Source organism: Natrix helvetica (assembly GCF_964273705.1).
Source record: "Natrix helvetica genome assembly, chromosome: 6".
NCBI lineage: Eukaryota > Metazoa > Chordata > Lepidosauria > Squamata > Natricidae > Natrix > Natrix helvetica.
The window spans coordinates 40,507,998-40,530,987 of record NC_138553.1 but is presented as its reverse complement, the minus strand read 5'-3'; the positions used below and the strand labels follow the sequence as shown (position 1 = coordinate 40,530,987).

The window sequence follows — 22,990 nt, the reverse complement described above, 5'->3', positions numbered from 1 at the left end:
CTGTCTTTCTCCTCAGTGCTTTGAACCAAGGGCTGCAATTTGTTCAATCAAATGATGGAGATGTGTAGCAGTGCAAAGAAATAGGCAGGACCAAAAGAAAACATTTCTTTTAAACCAAATTGATTAAACATAGTTGATATGATTATACTCCAATGAATTTAATATGATCCATTTGTCACATTAAGCATATTGAGTATTGTGAATTACCATTTTATTGCTTGTAGCAAAAGTAATAGATAAGCAATCACACGGGAATAAAACAAGGCTTTATAAACAATAAAGACCAACCTTTTTTTAAAAAAAGAGAAAGTATATATCCCACACATATAAAACATTTAAGAAAACAGTCCTTATCTGATTATAATCCTTATTTCAGAACACTTGTAGTCTTGCTCAAAGAGGGAGCATATAACTTTCTTACGGAAACAGCAAACTGGACAATTTGATAAGTGAAAAAGCCAAAATGTTGAGTTCCAACTCTTGTACTAAAATATTATACCGTAACTATTCTGGTCTGATACACAGAGAAAATTAGAGTACGGTAAATAATGTAAAATATATTTAACCAGAAGTTTATTTATTTTTATTGTATTTATTAAATTTCTATGTCGCCCATCTCACTAACACAGCGGCTCTGGATAGCTTATCATATAATAAAAAGTCTAAAAGTGCTAAAAACAGTTAAAGCTAGGATTAAAAAGATTAAAAGTTAAAAAACAAGTTGGTGGGCAGCCTGGGGGTGAGAAATGTTTGTACATCATTAGCCGCTCCCAGTATAGCAGGCCTCTGTCAGGACCCCAGATTAGTGGCAGAGCCAGGTTTTTAGGCCATTCTAGAAGGCCAGGAGTATGGGAGTAGATCTCACCTCAGATGGCAGAATATTCAAGAAGGTAGGAGTCACAGCTGAAAAGCATCTTTTCCTACACTCCACCAGCAAAAATTATTTGATTAATGGAATCCGAAGAAGGCTTTTTCACTGGAATGAGTAAAGTGGGTTAATTCCATCAGGGCAAGGTGGTTCCTTAGATTCCCATATAGGAGTTTTAAAGGCGATGACCAATACTTGAATTGGATCTGGAAACTAAATGGCAGTCAGTGGAGCTCACATAACAGCACTGACACATGTGCTACCCCAGGGGCTTCCAGAACTGTCTAAATTATGATTTCACAAATACATGAATAGGTATTCAGAGTGTTTTAAGAATAATTTTAATCAATGATTGCTGAGGGCATTAACTGCAGTCCTAACACATGGAAAAATGAATTCATTTGTAAATGATTTTTATGATCACCCAATTTGCAAATCAGTTAATTCCATTATGATTTTTAAAGAGAAACATTATCTGCTTGAAAACAGTTGATTATTTCTATGTCTGTATTAAGTTATAATTATAAAAATAAATCCACAAGTTGACTTTTACCTGTTAGTGATAGGGAAGAACCTACAGTATGTGAAATTGATACATATCTGCCAATTCTCACTTTGGAATTGCCAGTTGCTTCATTGCCATTCTGTACAGTTAGTCCTCAACTTATGACCATTCATTTAAAAACTGTTCAAAGTTACAATGGTGTTAAAAAAGGTAACTTATAACTTACCCTCAAAGTTAGATTGTTGCATCAACCCTGAAGTCACGTGATTGCAATTTAAGCATTTGGCAATTGGCTTGTATTTATGATAGCTGAGTGGGCACAGTGGTTAGAGTGCAGGGTTGCAGTCTACTTCAGCTGACTGCTAGCTGCAGTTCAGCAGTCCAAATCTCACTGGCTCAAGGTTGACTCAGCCTTCCATCCTTACAAGGTGGGTAAAATGAGGACCCAGATTTTGGGGGGCAATGTGCTGACTCTGTAAACTGCTTAGAGAGGGCTCTAAAAGCACTATGAAGCAGTATATAAGTCTAAGTGCTATTGCTATGATGATTTCAGCAACTTATGGTCATGTGATCAGAATTTGCAACTTTTCCAAATGGCTTCCAACAAGCAAAATCAATAGGGGAAGCCAGATTCATTCAATGATCATATGATTCACTCAACAACCATGAAATTCACCTTAGCTAAATGGGCAGCATTAAATTTAATCAATCAATCAATCAATCAATCAATTAATAATTGACTTAATGATTGTGATAAAAATAGTCCCAAAACTTTGTCTGATCACTTCATTCTTGCTTAACAACTGCATTGCTTAGTGCCCTAAATTCTGGTTCCAATTGTACTTAGGTGTACCTGTAGCAAATTCATATTGTTCACATTGTCAAACACTTAGAGGGGCATTTTTGTCTTGTCAATAAATGTCTATAAACCATTTATAAACTTGTCTCAAAGGTGCTTTTTCAAGAGGCAACTGGACTTTCTGCTTTCTCTTTGAAGACGGATGGATGAGGGAATAAATGGGGAACTCATCAAATTTACAGATGACACCAAGCTGGCAGGAATAGCCAACAGTCCAGAAGATAGGCTTAAGATACAGAAGGATCTTGACAAACTTGAACATTGGGCACCATCTAATAAAATGAAATTCGATGGTGAAAAGAGTAAGGCTCTACATTTAGGCAACAAAAACGAAATGCACAGGTACAGTATAGGTGGTACCTTGTTCAATAGTAGTAACTGTGAGGGGATCTTGGAATCCTAGTGGACAACCATTTAATTATGAGGCAGCAGTGTGTAGCAGCTGCCAAAAAAGCTAACACAGTTCTAGGCTGCATAAACAGAGGGATAGGATCAAGATGACGTGAAGTGTTAATACCACTTTATAATGCCTTGGTAAGGCCATGCTTGGAATACTGCATTCAGTTTTGGTCATCACGATGTAAAAAAGATGTGGAGATTCTAGAAAGAGTGCAGAGAAGAGCAACACAGGATTAGGGGCCTGGAGACTAAAACATATGAAGAACGGTTGCAAGAACTGGGTATGTCTAGTTTAATAGAAAGGACTAGGGGGGACATGATAGCAGTGTTCCAATATTTTAGGGGTTGCCACAAAGAAGAAGGAGTCAAACTATTCTCCAGGGCACCTGAGTGTAGAACAAGAAGCAATGGGTGGAAACTAATCAAGGAGAGAAGCAACTTAGAACTGAGGAGAAATTTCCTGACAGTTAGAACAATTAATCAGTGAAGCAGCTTGCCTCCAGAAGTTGTGAATGCCCCAACACTTGAAGTCTTTAAGAAGATGTTGGATAGCCATTTGTCTGAAATGGTATAGGGTTTCCTGCCTAGGCAAGGGGTTGGATTAGAAGACCTTCAAGGTCCCTTCCAACTCTACTATTGTATTATTGTAAGACATTTCACTTCTCATCCAAGTATCTTCTTGTATGAAAAGTGAAACATCTTCAAAGAAAAAGCAGAAAGTCCAGTTGCCTCTTGAAAAAGCACCTTTGGGACAACCATGACCTGGATGACTGAGAATCTCCATAGATATTTATAGACTTTTAAACTTATACCAAAACTCTGGCTTTGAATAGCTTGTTATTGATTTCTTTTACTGGCAATACTCTTGAAAGTTTTCAGGTCTAACTTTATAAGAGGGGAAAACAAATCCTCTGCTCAAACAAGAACTAGAATTTTCTGATTTTATATTGTTAGTGAAAAAAAAAATAAGCTAAGTTTTGATACAAAAACTATGTGAAAAAATCCTGAATCAAAGTATATCCATTTTTAAACTTAATATTTTATGTCCTTTGAGGGAGATCCACCTGGATCCAATTTCATCCCAATTCAGTTGTCACATTGCAATTTTTGTACTTCGTTCAGCATTTTTTTGGCCAGAACAATTTGGCTCTCATTGTTGCTCTATCCACTGGCTGAAATATGGATTAAAAATCATCCCTATCAGTCTTTAGGTCTGTATAGAAAATACTGGTGATTCTTATATCAAGACTCTTCAAGGAGCATAGTTATAGCTTGCTCTTTCTGGAAAAAAAATGCTTCTTCCTTTTTCCTTATTTATGCATTTTATATACAGTTTTAAATGCTGTATCTAATACAAGATATCATTTCATTTTTATTGCCTTTTAATGTGTTGGAACAACTGTACTCCATTTCCAGCCTGAAGGAGTAGTAATGTTGACAGTATTTATATATGTAAATGACTGAACAAATACTGGAGTACACCATTCTGGTGCCAATTTAGAAATTTCTGGCAAAACCTATTTTCCTTTTAGTTTTATAAAACTGGAACTATAATTTGTTAAGCATTTGCTGGAATATTAAACTATTTCCTATTAGACTATATGATTAGAATTAACTACTGAAAATGTTTGAAATTCTGTTTGGAATGGCTTATTAAAACTGAATTTATTCACCTCTCAGCATTTCTACTTATTTTTCATAAGAAATCCCAAGACTGTTTCCCCAATATCATGTATGGATTCAGGTTTCCCTTATTTCCATTAATCATAATTTGGTAGTATTTCTTTCTTTCTTCTTTCTTTTTAATCTACCGAAAGAGTATTCAACTCATTAAAATATTGATAAAGCTCAGTAGGACTTCCTTCAAGACTGAATATGATCTAAAGCGCCTAGAAATTACTGGAAGTGAAATATTTACTTTAACAGTTGTGGGAGACTATTACTTTATTTCCAAGGCACAAAGAATGGAAGTAAAACTATGGTTGCTCTTGTCTTTGTATGAAGGTAAAGGTAAAGGTTCCCCTTGCACATATGTGCTGGTCGTTCCCAACTCTAGGGGGCGGTGCTCATCTCAGTTTCAAAGCTGAAGAGCCAGCACTATCCAAAGACGTCTCAGTGGACATGTGGCTGGCATGAACAGTGCATGGAACACTGTTACCTTCCCACCAAAGGTGGTCCCTATTTTTCTACTTGCATTTTTACATGCTTTCAAACTGCTAGGTTGGCAGAAGCTGGGACAAGTAACGGGAGCTCACTCTATTATGCAGCGCTAGGGATTCGAACCACCGAGTTGCTGACCTTTCTGATCAACAAATTCAGTGTCTTAGCCACTGCATCCCTTGTCTTTGTATATTCATGTCCAGATGCCCAATTTAGGATAGTCCAACGGCTTGTGGACATTGATTTACAATATCTACGAGCCAGAGCCAATAAAACTTGCTCCCCCCTGACTCTCAACCAAGTTAATAACTATGGATTGAGGATGGCTTCCTATTTTTATACCCTAACCATTCCCAAGTATAGAAGAGCTTTTTCCCCAGCTCGCTTCAATGTCTTACCCTCAGCACTTCTCGATGGTCGTTACAAGAGGCTCCCGATTAATAAGCCGCTGTGCCCTTGTGACAGAGCCGAGGTTGAGACAGCGGAGCATGTCCTTCTATTTTGCCCTGTGTATAGCGCGGACAGATCTAGGTTACTGTCTCTTCCTGAAATCGTCCCTTCTGGACCTGATGGCTGTGATTTGTTTGTGCGTTGCCTTGGGGATGTCTCCTCGTACATCACCTCTCAGGTTTCCAGGTTTTTCTTGAGAGCTGTGACCATTAGAGGAGAGAGCTGAATCCTCCCTTAGTTGGGGTTTTGGTGACTGGCTGCTGTGTCTCTTTTGTAGTGGTCGTGTTTTGGTCTGTGACTGTAAATAAAGTATTATTATTATATTCATGTCCATATTTAAATGGCACTTACTTGTTATGTGACTTTAAATCCTGGTATTTATTTGGACAAAATAAGAAAAACTCTATTTTAAATAATTTCTTGATGTCTTATTGCAATATCGTAATTGATTGTTCTATAGTTAGATACCAACCATGAGTGGTAATCAACACAGCTACTGATACACATAAAGTCTTTTTCTGTGGATGGCCCTGAGTAGCCCACACCCTGCCCCCATTGCTGCTTATTCCATCCATTTATATTCTCTGACTGGGCCAGGTAAATGAAACAGAAATAGTATATTTCCAGTAGTTTCATTGGGGAACAAAGAGCTACAAATCTTTTGTACTAAATTAATAAGGGTCACATTTCAAAAAAGAATTTAAGAGGGAAAAGAGTACCCTAAGTCAGATAATTGGAGTTTATTTGACAGATTCAGCTTGATTAAAGTGTGCAGTCATGCAGGATCTTTTCTTCCAGCAGTAATCCTGTACAATACTTAATGGAAGTTGGCTGCACTGGTTTCTGCTGAATGTATCATCACACATATAACATTAAAATGACTATTAAAGTGATACTACTTGAATTAAAGGGCCACAAATTAAGGTTTGGATGGCACAATTATTTATGGTATGATAAAGTTAAAGTTAATGCTGATTTTAATAATCACTTTGCTAGACATGCCATACTAAAAGTTTAGAATAAATATAAAATAAGATTCTCTATGAAGTTGTCTCTTTGGGTGTCCCAGGAAGTTTTTTTTAAAGAAAAGAAATGGTGGCGAAGCAAGACTGGTGGACGTATGGTAAAATATTATCTTTAAACTCCGGTGAGCCTACACTAAAGTCAAGGGAAGAACTTGAATCTGAAGGTTATTTTTGCCATTGGTTTATATATTAACAATTGAAAGAACGATTTAAATCAGGTAAAAAGATTTATGGGTTTGGTTTTGCTAAAAATGAATTGGAAATCTTACTGTGTGTAGTGATGAGCATATTATTGGTAAGATTTATAAAATGTTTTTGAAATTGAATTTGGAAAATGAACATGTAAAACATTGTATGATTCATTGGGCAACGAATTTTGGATACAATGTGATGCTTGAGCAATGGGAAAATATATGGATGAAAGGTTTAAAATTTACACTAAATTATAATTTAAAATAAGGGACGGCCCAGTGGCTAAGACGCTGAGCTTGTTGATCAGAAAGGTTGGCAGTTTGGTGGTTCGAATCCCTAGCGCCATGTAATGGAGTGAGCTCCTGTTACTTGTCCCAGCTTCTGCCAATCTAGCAGGTTGAAAGTACGTAAAAATGCAAGTAGAAAAATAGGGACCACCTTTGGTGGGAAGGTAACAGTGTTCCATGCACTGTTCATGCCAGCTACATGTTCACTGAGACGTCTTTGGATAGCGCTGGCACTTCAGCTTTGAAACTGAGATGAGCACCGCCCCCTAGAGCCAGGAACTAGCACATATGTGTAAGGGGATTTGAAATGGAGATGAACACTGCCTCCTAGAGCCAGGAACAACTAGCACATATGTGCAAGGGGAATCTTTACCTTTACCTTTATAATTTAAAATAAAATCTTTATAAGATGATTTGTTGCTGGTATTAACACTGGATATATTAGCTAGAATGTATAAAGGTATTTCAAATGAATGTTGGAAGTGAAAAAGCAAAGAAGGAACTTTTTATCATTTGTGGTGGACATGTGATAAAGAAAAGAAATTTTAGAGTAAGGTTCATATTTTAATACAAAGAATTCTTAAAACAAAAATAAAAATGAAACCAGAAACTTTTCTTTTGAGTTTAATGAAAAAAAGACTTGGAGAAAAAAATTGGAACTTTCATCTTATATATGTTGACAGCAGCAAGACTACTGTAAGCACAAAAATGGAAGGACATCTTGATTCGCACTATGGAAGAATGGCTACAGAAGCAGATGGAGTTGGTAGAAATGGCTAAATTGAATGTTTTGGTTAAAGGAAAGAATATAAGTAGCTTTGTTGCCACATGGAGACCACTTCCGAACTTTGTGCCTGAAGTGGAAAAAAAATGAAACTTTGATTTTGGGTTTTATCGATTAGATTGACATGTTTTTATAGAAATGACTAATTTATATTATTACAGAAAAACAAAAAGTTGTGGTTTCATGTTAATGCTTTATTTTACTGCAACGGAGGGAGTTGGAAGTCAACGTTTCTTCTTTTCTTTTCCCCAGTCTCTCCTCACTTTTTTCTCCCTCTTCCCCCACCTCACTGTTCTTCCTATTTACTTTTATATTTTGTATTTTATCTTATAACCTAATAAGAAATATTTAAACTAAAAGTGACTATGAAAGTTTGAATCTGAAAGAAGGTAAAGAAAAGAAAATGAAGTCAGCATCAGTAGAAAAGCCGTTCTTAATCTTTTCTTTGGAATTAATCACTTAATGTGACAAAGGACTTCTACTGTTTTTTCCATACCTTTTCTGTTTTTGTTTCATTTTCCAGGATTCCCCTCTTTCTTGGTAGATCAACTTTTAGTATATTTTTTAATCACTAAAATACCCATGTGCAAGATTATTGTAGAAACATTCTATCTCCCATTTTGAATTTAGCATTTACTGAGAGCCAAAAGTTTACAGATAGTAATAATGAAATAAATATATTGGGATAAATTTTCCCACTGCTATTCAGGAATAGACATTGCAAGTCAGATTATATACAAGGTCTCTGTCATTCCAGAGGAAAGTGTCTTCTCGTGACATTTGTAAGGTGTGTTAAGACATGTATTTTCTTTGAAGAATCAGAAGAAGGAATCCTATGGCTATAATCACATTTTCCTGATAGAGTTCTATCTTACTTAAAGAAATTTCAAGCAAAACTCCTTCCAGGGCTAGCACAGACAACATGTGGGGCCCATGGTTCAGAAAGTAGTGGGTGAACTAAGAAACTCTATCTTTACATATTAAAATTTAACACACTTTTAGTGACTGAAATTAAAATGTAATGCAGTTCATTTTGTTATTTGATTTATCAACTTTATATTACTATTTTGATTATAACACTTTATCTTTTTGCCAATTAATATTTATGATGTGGACATAATTTTTCCAGGTACCTGGGGGATGCATGCAGGATGTTCAGGGGTCAACTGCAATCCTGGGACTTAAGTAATTTATCACTGATCTATGGGCTGGCAAAACAATTAAGAAGGAGGGCAGCAGAAATGGTCTTTTGGACAATCTAACAACTTTCTTATTTGACATAGGTCTGGTTCCAAAACCGAAGAGCAAAATGGAGAAAGAGAGAACGTTACGGGCAAATCCAACAAGCAAAAAGTCATTTTGCTGCCACATATGATATATCTGTTTTACCACGGACTGATAGCTATCCCCAGGTATTAAATATTGAATATTTATTGTTTGTTTGTTTTCTCTGGAAGACAAAAATGCATAATTCGTATTTATTTATCACACACATACACACACACCTACAAGTGGCACAATTACGGTGTAATTGCTATACAGTAAATTCATTTTGCCTACATTATTTTCATCTAAATTGGGGATTTTGTGTGCCACGTGGAACACTTGTCTGGAACTATTTCATTCTGTGTGAAGAATCAAAGCTCTCAGTACAGCTGAGATGCAGGCAGCAGAGTTAACCAGGGAATCCTTACTCAAGGGAAAGATGGCAGTTCCATCGGTTGTGAGCTGTTACAGGACCGGGATGTCTGCTTCCCAGTAGATGTGGTTTAGCTATGATGCTTGGAAGACATTTTAAATAGAAGTCAAGATGAAACCCATAAGCTCATAAAACCATAAAAAGTTTTGACCAAATTACTATAGATTTTGCTCTTTCAATTCAATGCAGTTGTTAATTATTAAAAGAAATCTGCCCTTGAATAGCATGATAGGACAATGCTTGGGAACTCTTTTTTGGCAATCTATAACCTGCTCGAACAAGAATTTTATAAAAACAGTAATGAAGCCAACCATCTGTTTTCTTTTTATTCCATTCTGTTAATTGTTAATTGTATAATTTTATTTTCCTTCAGACACATTTTGGAGATTTTTTTCTCCCCTTTGCCTTCCATAAATGTCAGGAAGCATTTGTAATCAGAACAACTGAAGTGTTTACAGAGATAAATAATTGACTGTTGGAATATTGCATGAAAAGAGAGTCAGAGAAAACTTCTTTCAACTCTTTCCAAAGTCCCAAAGCTGGCTTGCTAGCAAAATGTCAGGCATTGACCTTTTGTCTGGAAATTCTACTTCTTTTTTCTGTTTGGACAATCTGGTGGAGTCTTGTAGATGATTTAGTGTCATCTCACATATTATAAAACTAGCTGTAATTATGCTAATACAACAGCTTTTCTTTGTCAATATTGTGTCCTAATAAAACTAACATAGGTGCTTTAGTATCTCCATTTCTCTGAAAATAGGAAAAGCATGGGATGAACTTCCAAGTAAAACTATTTAGAATGGAGATTCCAATGCAAAATATTTCTTGACTAGGTATGGTTAGAGATCAAATTGACTGATTTTATAACATCTTATGTCTCTTTGCCCCAGTCTTCTTCACAATGGTGCCTACCAACTCTCTGGAGTGTATCATCTCTCATCATTGGTTATGATGATTGGAGCATATGAAAGTTATAGCATGAAACCAGTGCTTGCATATTCTAAATTAGAAAGGAGAACTAGAAAATCTGAGTGACTATACAGATAATTCATGCATATATAACTCTTTCCTTCCTGTGATTTCAATAAACATATAGAGTGAAATCTTCTATGGTTACATAGAGTAAAGACTATGAGTCATGAGCCACTTTCAGTATTTTGTTTATTTAGGCTAATAATCTACTTCATTCATGAATGACTCTAAACAGTGTACAGTCCAATGGAATAGAAATGTTAAAGCAATAAATAATACAGTACAAAAGCAAACAACTAACAATAATGTTCACTTCCAATATATTATGTAATATCATTATTGCCAACATTACAATTATAAAGGAGCATCTGCAATTTGAATGAGAGAAAAAAAGTCAAGATGGTTCTCTGTGATTGACATATTTTTAAAAGGACAGGGCTTTGATTGTGCACCCCCACAGATGCCCCTGAAATCATTTAATGATGGAGGGGGAATCCCTAAAGGCTTTCTTTAATAGCCTGGCCAGAGCTTTGCAGTGGAATTTAGTGGATTACTTCTTCAGGAGAAGCATTTATTATTTATTTAGCATATGGCAAGTGCATGGACTTTTAGTAGTTCACATGTTAACATCCAGTCCACCCAGCCATTCAAGGACAGGGTGGTCTATGGGCTGATGTAAGCTCTTGATGGACATTCGGACACAATGTGATGGATATTTTGTCAAGGAGCACCACAGTCACACTGAGGGGTAGAGACAAGACCCAATTCATAAAAAAATGAATCCTGGCAGACACCATGTTGGGTTGGATCCTGTTCAGAGTTGACCAATGCTGGCGAGGAAGGTCAAAATTTGGCATCCTTTGTATAGGGTCATCTATGTAACTGCCTGTAGCTGGGCGTTCAGCAGCCCATTTAGCTTTCCACTGTGTGTTGATATCAAAGTTGTTAGACAGCTATTGAATGAGTTGTAATTTTCTTGTACTCCTTTACTAAGGCTTCCTGCCTTGGTAGAGCTGGTGGTGCAATGTGGCTCAGGATGGGGAGCCATTTTGCTTATCTTTTGTCATGTATTTAGAGAGCCAGGAGTTCTACAAAGATGTCTGACTGTCAACTGTTGTTAGCTGCCAATTCGTCAATGTAGTCTGGCTACCAATTGTTGCTAGTCATTTGGTTCACACTTCCATGCTATCCAGGGTGCACTACAAGGAGGCAAACTAGCATCATACCCCAGGAGAGGCATTATTAGTGTCTTTTGGATGTTAGGTGAAGTTACATGTCTTTTTCTTTAATTAAAATGTGTTTGAATATTAGTAGCTCGAGTTGGTAGTTAGGCTGTTGGTTTGAGCTTTATTCTTGGCAATTTGGTTGCAAATGTTTTGTTGCCATTAGACATCATCAGTGTGTTTGAGCTTTTCTTAATTTCATCACACTCAAGTTTTGGTTTATTATACTGAATAAATAAAAAACAGCAACTTAAAAATAATTGAGGTCAGTTGCTAATTTTTTTTAAAAAAATAGCTTAGATTCCTTTGCTGCTTGGGTTACTAAATTTGTGTTTTAAACTCTGATTCTTGGTTCCTATAAAATTGAAGGCTAGAAGTCAAGGAAAGTGAAACTAAATATAAAAATAACGAGCAGGGTTGTTGTCCAGAAAACACATAGTGGGGATGGATGAAGAAGGCAGGAAGGCATAGAGGCAATGGTTGAAATGGGGTCAGTTGTGGATGCGGGGGTAATTGGGGTGATACAAGATTCTCTCTCTGGTAATGGTGACAGAGAAACAATAGAACATAACAAGGCACACAATTCTAAATTATCAGGTTGTTGCTCTGATCAAAAGTCTGTTTTTTAGCATTTTGAAAAAAAACTTGAGGTAAAGATAGGTTTATTTACATTGAGAAAAAAAAATCACTTTATGAAAAACAATGCATGTCCTCTCTCTTTTTGTGCTTGTCTAGGGATCTTCACAAAGTGCAAATTTGAGATTCTGATTTTTTTCTAAATCTTTGTGTTAGATAGGGTGACCGGAGGAGACAGGGCTCAGGCTTCAGTGACAACAACAACTCTTTATTCAGCAACTAGGTACAGATCCAGCGCTGGTCTGTCTGACAGTCTGCTCTTATATAGGGAGCTGTCAGACGGCTCAGCCAATCAGCTTAATGTATTTTCCCACCAGAATGGTGAAGCCTATTGCTTCAGTCTCTGTATCTAATACTCTGCAAGAGAAACAGATTGATAGGAGGTATTGCTTAACAGTTGACTCTTAAAAGACGAGAATGCAAGTAAAGGCATGGAGATATAATACATTCAGAAGATTTTTTAAAATAACCCTCTGCAGTGATCCTCCAAAGCAGGGACTTAAATAGCAGCTGTTTTTGAAAAAGAAAATGGCTAAAGTCCTTCTTTCTTTAAAAAACTACAAACCTGTATACCACACAGGTTGGCTCTGTGTGGCATAGAATAAAAGATTCAGTATGGACAATAAGAACACACCTGTGATTCTACAAACCAGCACTTCAAGTTTAATATCATGTATTCTAGGGTGCCATGGCCAGATGGTTTACTCTCCTGTCTCTTGAAATGGCTCAATATATGATTCTAGGAGGGGACCATGTCTTAGATTTCTTTACATGGCAAGCGAGAGATAGGGAAGACAGAATGAATACACTGTGACATATAGTAATTATTTTAAGAAAACAAAGTGACCATGACCATGGAATTCATAGATCAGCTACTTCTTTCAGTGCAATCTAACTCACATGTTGAAAAAAGCCAAAATCATAATCATATTGTGAATAAAAAAAGAGGACTGCCTCCTGCTCCTTATCCAAATATTGCTTTTGTTTGTGTAGTATAGTTGCCCTGCCTGTCTTTTAGATGTGTTGTTACTGCATCTCCCAGAAATTCAAGTCATCCTGATTTAAAGTCATATTTCCAATCAGGGAAGTATGCGGAAAAGTAACTTTTTACTATAGCCTTTCTCTCATGCTTTGATCCTCTCACCTAATGTGAAGGGAGGCAGGAGGCCATCTATTCACATCCCTTGGAATTACTAATAACTTTAGCACTAATGTTATAGAAGACATGGAGGCTTGTTTGCAGTGTGTATGCAAATGTGATATTTACTCTTCATGTATAGCATGGGGGATTTAGTTGACTGGTTGAAGTTAACTTAACTGCAAACAGGACTTGGTCTTTGAGGGATAACTAACTTTTGGGTTAATTACTTGGATCAATTGGCCTTTTTTGATAGTCCCTGGAAATACTAGTCCCCATTGGCCTAATTAAATTTGTTGTGGAGATTGCATTGAATTTTGCACAATTGCCTGTGCTGATATTGTCCATGGAATTATTTGACTAGCGCACAGCTTTAATTGCCATCATCTTTAAGTTTGGGCTTAAGTTCCAAGCTATGATACTTTAAGCCTGATACCTTTCTAACTTTTTTCATTATCCATATAAAATGGAATCAATTTGACTAAGGAGCAAATATTGACATGATTTATCAGTGATAAATTAGTGAAGTTTATTTTTAAGGTTGGGTTGTTTAAAATTATTTTACAATTTTTATAATCTAGCCAATGGACATCAAACATGAAATTATAAAATTACAAAATAAATAAAGAGAATAATCTAGTTCAATGTACAGTTGACAACTAACCATTAGAACATTACATTAGATTGGATTGGGATGGTATTTGGACCACCCCAATCTAATGTAATGTTGTGTGACACAATATTGTGTATCGCTTTTTATTTTCTATAAGACATCCAGATGGTTATTGTTCTTTAGATTTAGATTTTGATATCAGCTGGCATGCTGTACCTTTTCTTACCCCTGCCATTTAATTTGAATTCTTGAAATGTCTGTAATCTCAGAGCTTGTAGGGCATCTATTACTTGTAGCTGTATATTTCACTTTCTTTTTACTTGTTCCTCAAATTTACATTGCTGCATACTGATACAGCGAGAAAATTAAGTAGTCCAGAAATTACTTGGAGGGCAGGACTTGGCATTTCTATCTAGCAAATAGTGGGGGCTGCTATCTCAAAGATGGTTTTTCAGAAGGCAACTTGACTGTTGTTTTCTTTTCCCTTGAGAAAGAAAATGTTTCATTTCTCATCCAAGAACGTTCACCAGTTGAGTTTTTTGGATGAGAAGCAAATCATTTCCTGTTTGTTTATTGGATTTATATGCTGCCCTTCTCCCAAAGGACTCAGGGCAGCATACAACATAAAAAAACACATATTACCAAAGTTAAAAAGAAATTAGATAGAGTATCCAAAAACAAACCCAATTAATATGAACAATAACATTTTAAAAATTGGATTAAAATTAACAATTAAATCAATCATTTATTTTATTTTGTTCAGGCCAGGCCAGCTTGCTGGAGAAGCCAACTTTTTAGGGCGCGTCGGAAGGACTGGAGGTTGGGGATAATGCAAAGCTCTGGGGGCAGCTCATTCCAGAGGGAAGGTGCTTCCACGGAGAAGGCTCTCCCCATGGGGGTCACTAGCTGACACTATCTGGCCGACGGAACCCTGAGGAGGCCAACTCTGTGGGATCGCACTGGATGGTGGGAGGTTACTGGTGGCAATAAGTGGTCTCTCAGGTACCCTGGGCCTAAGCCATGGAGTGCTTTAAAGGTCACAATTAGTACCTTGAATCGTACCCAGAAAACAACCAGCAACCAGTGCAGGCTGCCTAAAAGGGATGTAACATGGGAGCACCTAGGTACCCCCATGATAACCCGTGCAGCCACATTCTGGACCAGCTGAAGCCTCTGGGTGTTCTTCAAGGGCAGCCCCATGTAGAGAGCGTTCCAGTAGTCCAGGCAAGAAAGGACGAGAGCATGAGTGACTGTGCACAGAGCATCCCGATCCAGGAAGGGGCGCAACTGATGCACCAGGTGAACTGGTAAAAGGACCCCCTGATCACGGCCATCAGGTGCTCTTCTAAACTAAGCCGGGTATCCAGGAGGACTCCCAGATTACGAGCCCTCTCTGAGGGGGCTAAAATTTCTCCCCCTATCATCAAAGATGGAAGAAGATGCACAAATTGGGATGACAGAAACCACAGCCATTCAGTCTTGTAGGGATTGAGCTTGAGCCTGTTCCTCCCTATCCAGATCCGATCCAGGCTTTGGGACATCACATCCAGGGCATCGTTTGGGTGGTTTGCAATAGAGGTGAAAAGTTGGGTATCATCAGCATATTGATAATACTGTACCCCAAAATCACAGATGATCTCACCCAGTGGTTTCATATATATGTTAAACAGGAGGGGTGAGAGAACTGACCCCTGGGGCACCCCACAAGTGACATGCCTTGGGGTCGAACACTGTCCTCCAGTCAACACAAACTGTGACCGATCTGACAGGTAGGAGGAGAACCACCATAAAACGGTGACCCCCACTCCCAACCCCCCAAGTCGTTGCAGTAGGATACCATGATCGATGGTATCAAAAGCTGCTGAGAGGTCTAATAGGACCAGGACAGAGGAGCAGCCCCTGTCCCGGGCCCGCCAGAGATCATTGACCAATGCGACCAATGCCGTCTCCATGTTGTACCCGGGCCTGAAACCTGACTGAAATGGATCCAGGTAGACAGCTTCATCCAGGTACTGGGAAAGCTGACGTTCTACTACACTCTCGACAACCTTCGCTACAAAGCGAAGGTTGGAGACTGGAAGATAGTTGGCTAAAGAAGCTGGGTCCAGGGAAGGCTTCTTAAGGAGAGGCCTCACCACTGCCTCCTTCAATGCGGTGGGAAAGAACCCCTCTCTCAATGAAGCGTTGGTAATCGCCCGGAGCCAGCCTCGTGTCACTTCCTGGGAAGCCGAAACTAACCAAGAGGGACACGGGTCCAGCACACAAGTGGTAGCACTGAGTCTCCCCATAATCCTGTCCATGCCCTCGGGGGTCACAGGGTCAACCTACCCAGTCAGAGTCCAAGCCTGTCTGGATCTGAGCGATTTTATCCTGCAGATACTGAACAAATTCTTCAGCCCTACCCTGCAAGGGGTCTTTCCCAGTTTCTTGGTTAATTAAGTAATTTCCTTCTTCTTCCTCAAGGAAAAAAATTAACCCCATCCAGTTGCCTTTTGAAAAAGCATCTTTGAGACAACTATGATCTGGATGACTGAGAATCACCATAGACAGTGAGGCTGCTAGTTAATTAAATAATATTTAAAACTGATTAATAATCTGCATTTGCAGTGGTTGTAACCAAGCACATTTTAATACAAGTGTGAATTTATATTTATTTCTTTATGTATTTAGATACTTTTGTATATGTCTTTATGTATATGTATTTCTTTAAGATTGTAAAGTAGTTTGATTTTTTTTGTAGTAGGGTAACATAGTAGAACTAAAATAACTTCAAATTATAGATCTTCTGCCAGGTCCCATAGATTAAAGCTATCTTTACCTATTAATTGGCTAAATTGTAGTTGATGTTCAAATTAGTTAAACTGTTAAAATCTTACAGACCCTATGTAACATACTCAGACATAAACACACACACATGCACAAACACAGTAAAGGATACTTTGGTGATTACATGTTAACCACAAGAGAAAAACTTAAAATATTTGTGATGTAACAGAAACCAGAGTTGAGATCTATGTGTAGGCTTATTCAGAAACTCCCTGAATTACCTTTTATATACTGCATGGATCACAGAAAATTTAAACAAGAATAATTATATTTACATTCAAGCACTGTTTTCTTTCCCTCCCATGTACCAGAGTTTTCTACTTATTGTAAAGAATTTTATTTATTTTGAATTCCAATATAAATTTAGGTTTAGAATTTTGTTTTATGATACTTACACTATATAACTTGCTAAGTAATGAATCTTTGGCATGTATTCTTTTACTCAAAGAAGTGGAACAGATCAAACTCACAGTACCATAACTTTTAAGGTTCAACTAGATTCATGAGCCAAGCAGTAAGTGTTGTGTTGTGCTCGTATTATCCAATTTATATTCTCTCCATTAAGAAAATTTTTCACAGTTGTTTGCCAGCTTTATACATTCTTAAAGTCTTTGTCTGACATAAAGTTTGTGGTTAAATTTTCAGGTTTCACAGCAAATTAAATGATCAGTTTGCAATAAAACATGGAAGACATTTGCCACTTGCTCTTAAACCATGTGTTGTTAGAGGGATTACAGGCTCTGTATTTGTAACCTTTAAACAAGAAGATAAAAACAAAAGTGCAAAGGAAGAAAAAAGCTGAAGAAAAATAGAAAAGAAATAAAAAAGGTATAAAGAAGTAGCAACCAATATTCTTGATGGTAGCTATAAATACAAATATATTTTAGCCCCTCTCTCTAAAGTTACATCATAGCACCCTACTTTCTATAATCCTATGTAATTATCAAAGCCATAACCACAAATTCACATTTTTCATTTTTATGCAAAAAGTCCATAAGATCCAGTTATCAGTAAAAAAAATTTAATCAAAGGAATTTGTCAAAATTTAATAGTTTCACCAACTATTCTTCCATAGTGGGAAGTATAAAATATTTTTATTTCTGTGCATATAATAATCTTGCAATAGTAATCATATATTGAAATAATCTTCCATGGCATTTTCCTAACTGTGTTTCAAAGGGTTGAAATTTACATTGTGTTATTACAGGGGTTTCAAACTCGTGTCATCATGGCGTCGTCACGTGACATATTGTGACTTTCCCCTGCTTCGCTAAGTGGCCAGCATGTGATGCATCTGGCCTGTGAGCAGTGAGTTTGACACCTCTGTGTTATCATCTCAAATGAAAAATTTCTATATAAAAACATAGGCTTGTTTTTGTCATATAAACCAGCCATGAATTCAGTTTTTGTCCATTTCCCATGTCTTTTTAACATCCTTTTAATGTTCTTTGGAAGTTCAGATACACACCTTGATAAAATGTTAGATCAAATGGTAAATGGTAATGCCAAAATCCATTAGATATTAAGAAAGTTTGGATGGCACTCGAAACTAAAATTTGCTACCGATGCTAATGCAAAAAGGAACTTAGTTATTTAGAGTTTGTTAGCCACTTATATGGAAATTGGTTTGCATGGTTTAATTAGAACTGGGTGTTGCAAGCAAGATTCTTGCATTTTTTTTTCTGTGCCAGTTTTTTGAAAAGGCTAACCCAAATTTGGGTTATACTGATATTAATAATTATTTATTTAATGGAAGTCTAAGATAATTATTGACATAACTGTCACCATATGGAATGTTATATATTTATTTTGAACAAAATTAATTGAAACCTAATCATGGCCAAATGTTGTGTCTTTTTCCTCCCCAAAAGGATGAATAGTTAGACTTTACTAGAATTTTTGAGCTATTTGGAACCATAACTTTAAGAATTTAATTACTGTAAATATTATCAATGTCTTAAAATATATTAACAGCAGAAGTGTTTGTGGTGCTGCTTTGATTTAAATATCTCCAGCAAATAAACACCACAATTGGCAGTATTTGAACTTTGGGGATGTGTGGCCAGATATGAGTGGGTCTGGGATGGGAATGCTTGTTTGTGTAACATCCATGGAACAAGTGGGGCAACATACCTTCAGCCACATTAATATAATCCTAAATGTGGCCCAACCATGGGTTAGTAAATTGTTTTCATGAGATTATATGGTGATCTCTTAGCAACCATAAAAGTGGTACTTGCTAGACATAAGGAATGCCAGTATGACTTCTCTGACATTCCAGAAGTGCTTCATTGGATGTTGGAACATCTATACAAGAGGATTTTTGAGGAATGGAATATATGGAAAGAGGGAAGGATGCTAAGAATCATGTGAGTAAGGAGCACTTTGTATTCTCATTCTTGCCATTCAACTGTTGCTGTGAATCAATTAGAAAAGAGAACAGAAATATACATCAGACAACAACAAATGTACAACCACATGTACTGTATATGCACAATCACTTTTGTAGCCCTTGATGAAATTTTCTATTTATTCCTACAGCTCCTGTGCATATACAGTTTTATATGTGCAGAAGACATTCTCAAACAGAATGTAATCCTGTTTCCAGTTTATTCATTTAGTCACCTGAGAATTTGATTAAGATAACAAAAATTGACTTTTCCTCAGTTACTTTCTCTCCAGCTTGCAATTGTTTGACAATATCTCCATAAATGAAGTTTCCAGGTATGGCACTATTTCCCCACCACAGCTGAAATGAACCTATCATTTTGTTGTCAGACAATAGTAGTTGCTATTCTGATTTTTTTTCTTTGGTCCAGATCCAAGGTCAGAGGACAGGGTTAAACTCTCCCTATATATTGCTGTTTAGTTTTATAGCTTGCTTCCATTTCTGCAGTGATTTTCAGGATAGTTGTAAATGTTTGCTGCTGTATACAAAGCTAATTTCAAACTAAGGAATGAATCTACAGCTGTGCACAAACGTCTCTTACAAATCTTTTACACTTTCCATGTGCTGATGAATTAAGTGATCATTGACTGCATTTCTCTAGGGAGAGAAGAAATTTTCTAAAAGCCTTTTTAAGATGACACTTATTGTACCCAAAGGCACTACCTATGGTAACTGTTGGCTTTCAGGCCATTATGTAAATCCAGATCTGATTGGAGTATGTGGTGACCATTCTTTATAGGGGGGGGGAACTTTCTCGAACTCATGCCATTTTCCTGTAAATAGTGAAAAATTTCAGAAAGCATCACTGAGCTGTCCCATCGATAGGAATATATATATTTCTGAACAGTTAACGAAAAAATAAAAAGTTCTATATATACTAGATACTTTATTTTCAAGGTTGAAATGAAATGCAGAGGTATCCTTCGTTTTCATTAAATATATGTTTCATTAATATACGTACATGTCAGACTTATAAACCAGAGTTGGCCAGAAAAATATTTCATTATATATATGCATTGCTGCAGGAGAATCATCATATTGGTATCAATCTTCCTGCAAAAATAGAGCACAAAGTTGCTCATGACATTGACTGAGAGTTTCTGTTAAAATTCTATCTCAATCTATTGTGAAGGGACTGTAAGCAAGATACCAATTTCCTCAGAAAACATACTGTAGGCCCTAATTTTAGGGGCAATAAAACAAGTGCTTTTACATTCCATGAATGGCTACCAAGTATTTAGTCAAACCTATTAGTGTTACATTCACTGTTGAATTTTACTTATGACCAAACATGGTCAAAGCTATTTTCTAGCCTGAGGCAAGTCATCAAATGATACCCAGTTCCCTAGTGAAAGACAGAATATCTAAGATCAGATTTATTACTTTGTCAACTGCTTCAGAAAAGTACAGTTCTCATTTGAATTTCTATTTTTCAATTGCATAAACTTATTATTTTATTGCCAGCACTTTTGACAATAGATTCAATGAAAAATGAAACTAAAGGAAGAAAGAGATGTTTGAAATATACATTTAATCTTGTCTTGTTTATATGTTCCAGATTCAGAATAATTTGTGGGCAGGAAATGCAGCTAGCAGTTCGGTGACTTCCTGCATGCTTCCAAGGGATACTTCCTCTTGTATGACCCCTTATTCCCATTCGCCTCGGACAGATTCCGGGTACTCTGGCTTTTCAAATCATCAGAGCCAGTTCAGCCATGTTCCCCTTAATAACTTCTTTACTGACTCTTTACTTTCTGGAACTAATGGACATGCATTTGAAACCAAGCCAGAATTTGAACGGAGGTCTTCCAGTATTGCAGTTTTACGAATGAAAGCCAAGGAACATACTGCTAATATTTCCTGGGCTATGTAATGTAACAGAATCTCTTTCCATTTCAAGGTCAGACATTAAAAAAAGCTCTTCTCCTCCACCACCATTCTTGTTTCCATAATTAAAGGACTCAACAATAAGCTGCTGTGTGATGAATTGCTAGTGATCAGGATGTACAAAGAAGCCTGCTTGAATAAATACCCAATATGCTATTTAGCATTTAAGCATCAATGTATATGAATGGAACCACCACATGCAAATCTCCAAAGGCCCTCTAAAAATAGCAAAATATGTTTTGTTGTACCAGTTGATGAAATATAATTGTAAAATCTGCAAAAGATAATAAACCTATTAAACAATTATGTGTGCTACATATTACTTGATGTCAGTGCAATATCAAGATAGATGGCTTACTCATAAGCAGGGCTGACAGAGAAAAATGCATTTGTTACAACAAATGTTTAGAAAGGTTCCTTTCTAAAGGAAACTTTTAATAAGTGGTGTGTTGAATGAAATGTTTTCCCCTTTCTGTTTAACAAACAGAAGTTGTGCATTTATTTATTTGATAATGCATCCTTTGTAAAAACTATTTCCCACGAACATGATGAGTTTTTCTGGAGCTTTGAAAGGTATCCGCTTTACAATATATACAATTTCAGGGTTGTTGGCATATAGTACAAAAGTACCACTAGGGCAATTTCTTACTGTTTCTTCAAATTTGCCATCTTGCTCTTTCAAGTGAGCTAATTTTCTGCACCCCTCAACAGCTACAACTTATGTCAATTCCTTATATGTTATAAAAAGTCTATATTTGCCGCATGACGTTAAGAAAGTTTGTGCAACACAACAGGTAAAAAAAAGATAGATCTGCAGGAAATACTTCACATAAACCATGTTTACATATAAAGGAAGTATATCAAACTACATTTGTAGGTATAATTTTGCATATGAACATAAAATATGCAGCAAAATGTTTCAGTAGGAGGAATATTGTATTTGGATGCCTTACCAGGTGCCATGCTTTCTTTTAGGATATGTAGGTTGCTTCCTCTATCTAACAGCAAGGGCCCACCGTGGCACAAACTATGTCCTGCAAACTGTTTTTTATATGACTTGTCTTCATGATGCTGCTTTTGTCTCATCTCCACTAAACATATGAGTTATTTGCTGATTGTAGGCCTTGATATGATCTACAATCAATCTCTTTGATTTTGATGATGACCCATTTAAGTGCCTAGCTTCTATTGGCCATGTTGGTTACTGCAGGCAGCCTTCTATGACCAGTTGGTCTGGGCTGAGGAGAAATGGGAAATTGGCTTCCAAAGAGGCAGCTATACACATGACGCCTGATTAGGGCTTTCCAAAGTCCTTTCCAAATCAGGAGCCTTAGGCACATAAATTTCGTGATTTTTTTCGAAAGAATATTACCTCAGTCTGTTTGTTTGTTTTCAAAAATATGGTTTCAGTGGACATTTGGAAGAACCCTAGACATGGGATGAAAAAGCAGGACTTTCTTGACAGAATGCTAGTCCTGTGCTTCACAAAAGGCTGATTTAAAATCTGTAAAAAAAGTTGGTTCCGTCAGGCGGAGGTTGCTGGTTCTGTCACCATTGATTGGTTTACATGTTTTTGACTGCTTCTGCCAAAAAGTACAGTATGACTGTAATTTCTTATTATTATTCGGGGGAGGGGGGGAGTTGTCAGGCGCTCCTTTCAGAAGCTGTTGACCATGGGGACTTGCTATCATTCTCTTGCTGTGGTAGATGTGAATAAAGCACACTCATCAGTTACTGCCTCCCGTCTCACCCTGCTCTGCTCCTCCATCTGTGGCCTGTCAGCCAGGCTATTTTTAGACACAGGTTTAGAGTTCTTTCAAAGGGATTTCTGAGCCTGTAATTTTTTTTTAAAAAAAAACAGGCTAGTGCTGAGACATTGACCAGTTGACAGGTCACAGGCACAGAGTACCTCTGATCTTTTTTTCTGGGCAAATTGGCATGGTGCTGAATGCACCACTCCAAGTCTCTATCTACACTAGTCCCAGTTAAGTTAGGAAGAGCAATTGGCTGTGGTTTCC

The 22,990-nt window shown here is 37.0% G+C and overlaps 1 protein-coding gene across 1 annotated transcript in view; it reads left to right on the top strand.

Moving 5' to 3' along the window:
* The window catches only part of ALX1 (ALX homeobox 1), a 40,056-nt gene extending 18,807 nt beyond the window's left edge, over nt 1-21,249 (top strand). The window contains exons 3-4 of the mRNA XM_081958319.1: nt 8,813-8,941; nt 20,644-21,249. Of these exons, the coding sequence (XP_081814445.1) occupies nt 8,813-8,941; nt 20,644-20,958 (444 nt within the window). The 3' untranslated portion in view covers nt 20,959-21,249. The remainder of the gene's footprint in view (nt 1-8,812; nt 8,942-20,643) is intronic.
* Nucleotides 21,250-22,990: the final 1,741 nt, after the last annotated feature.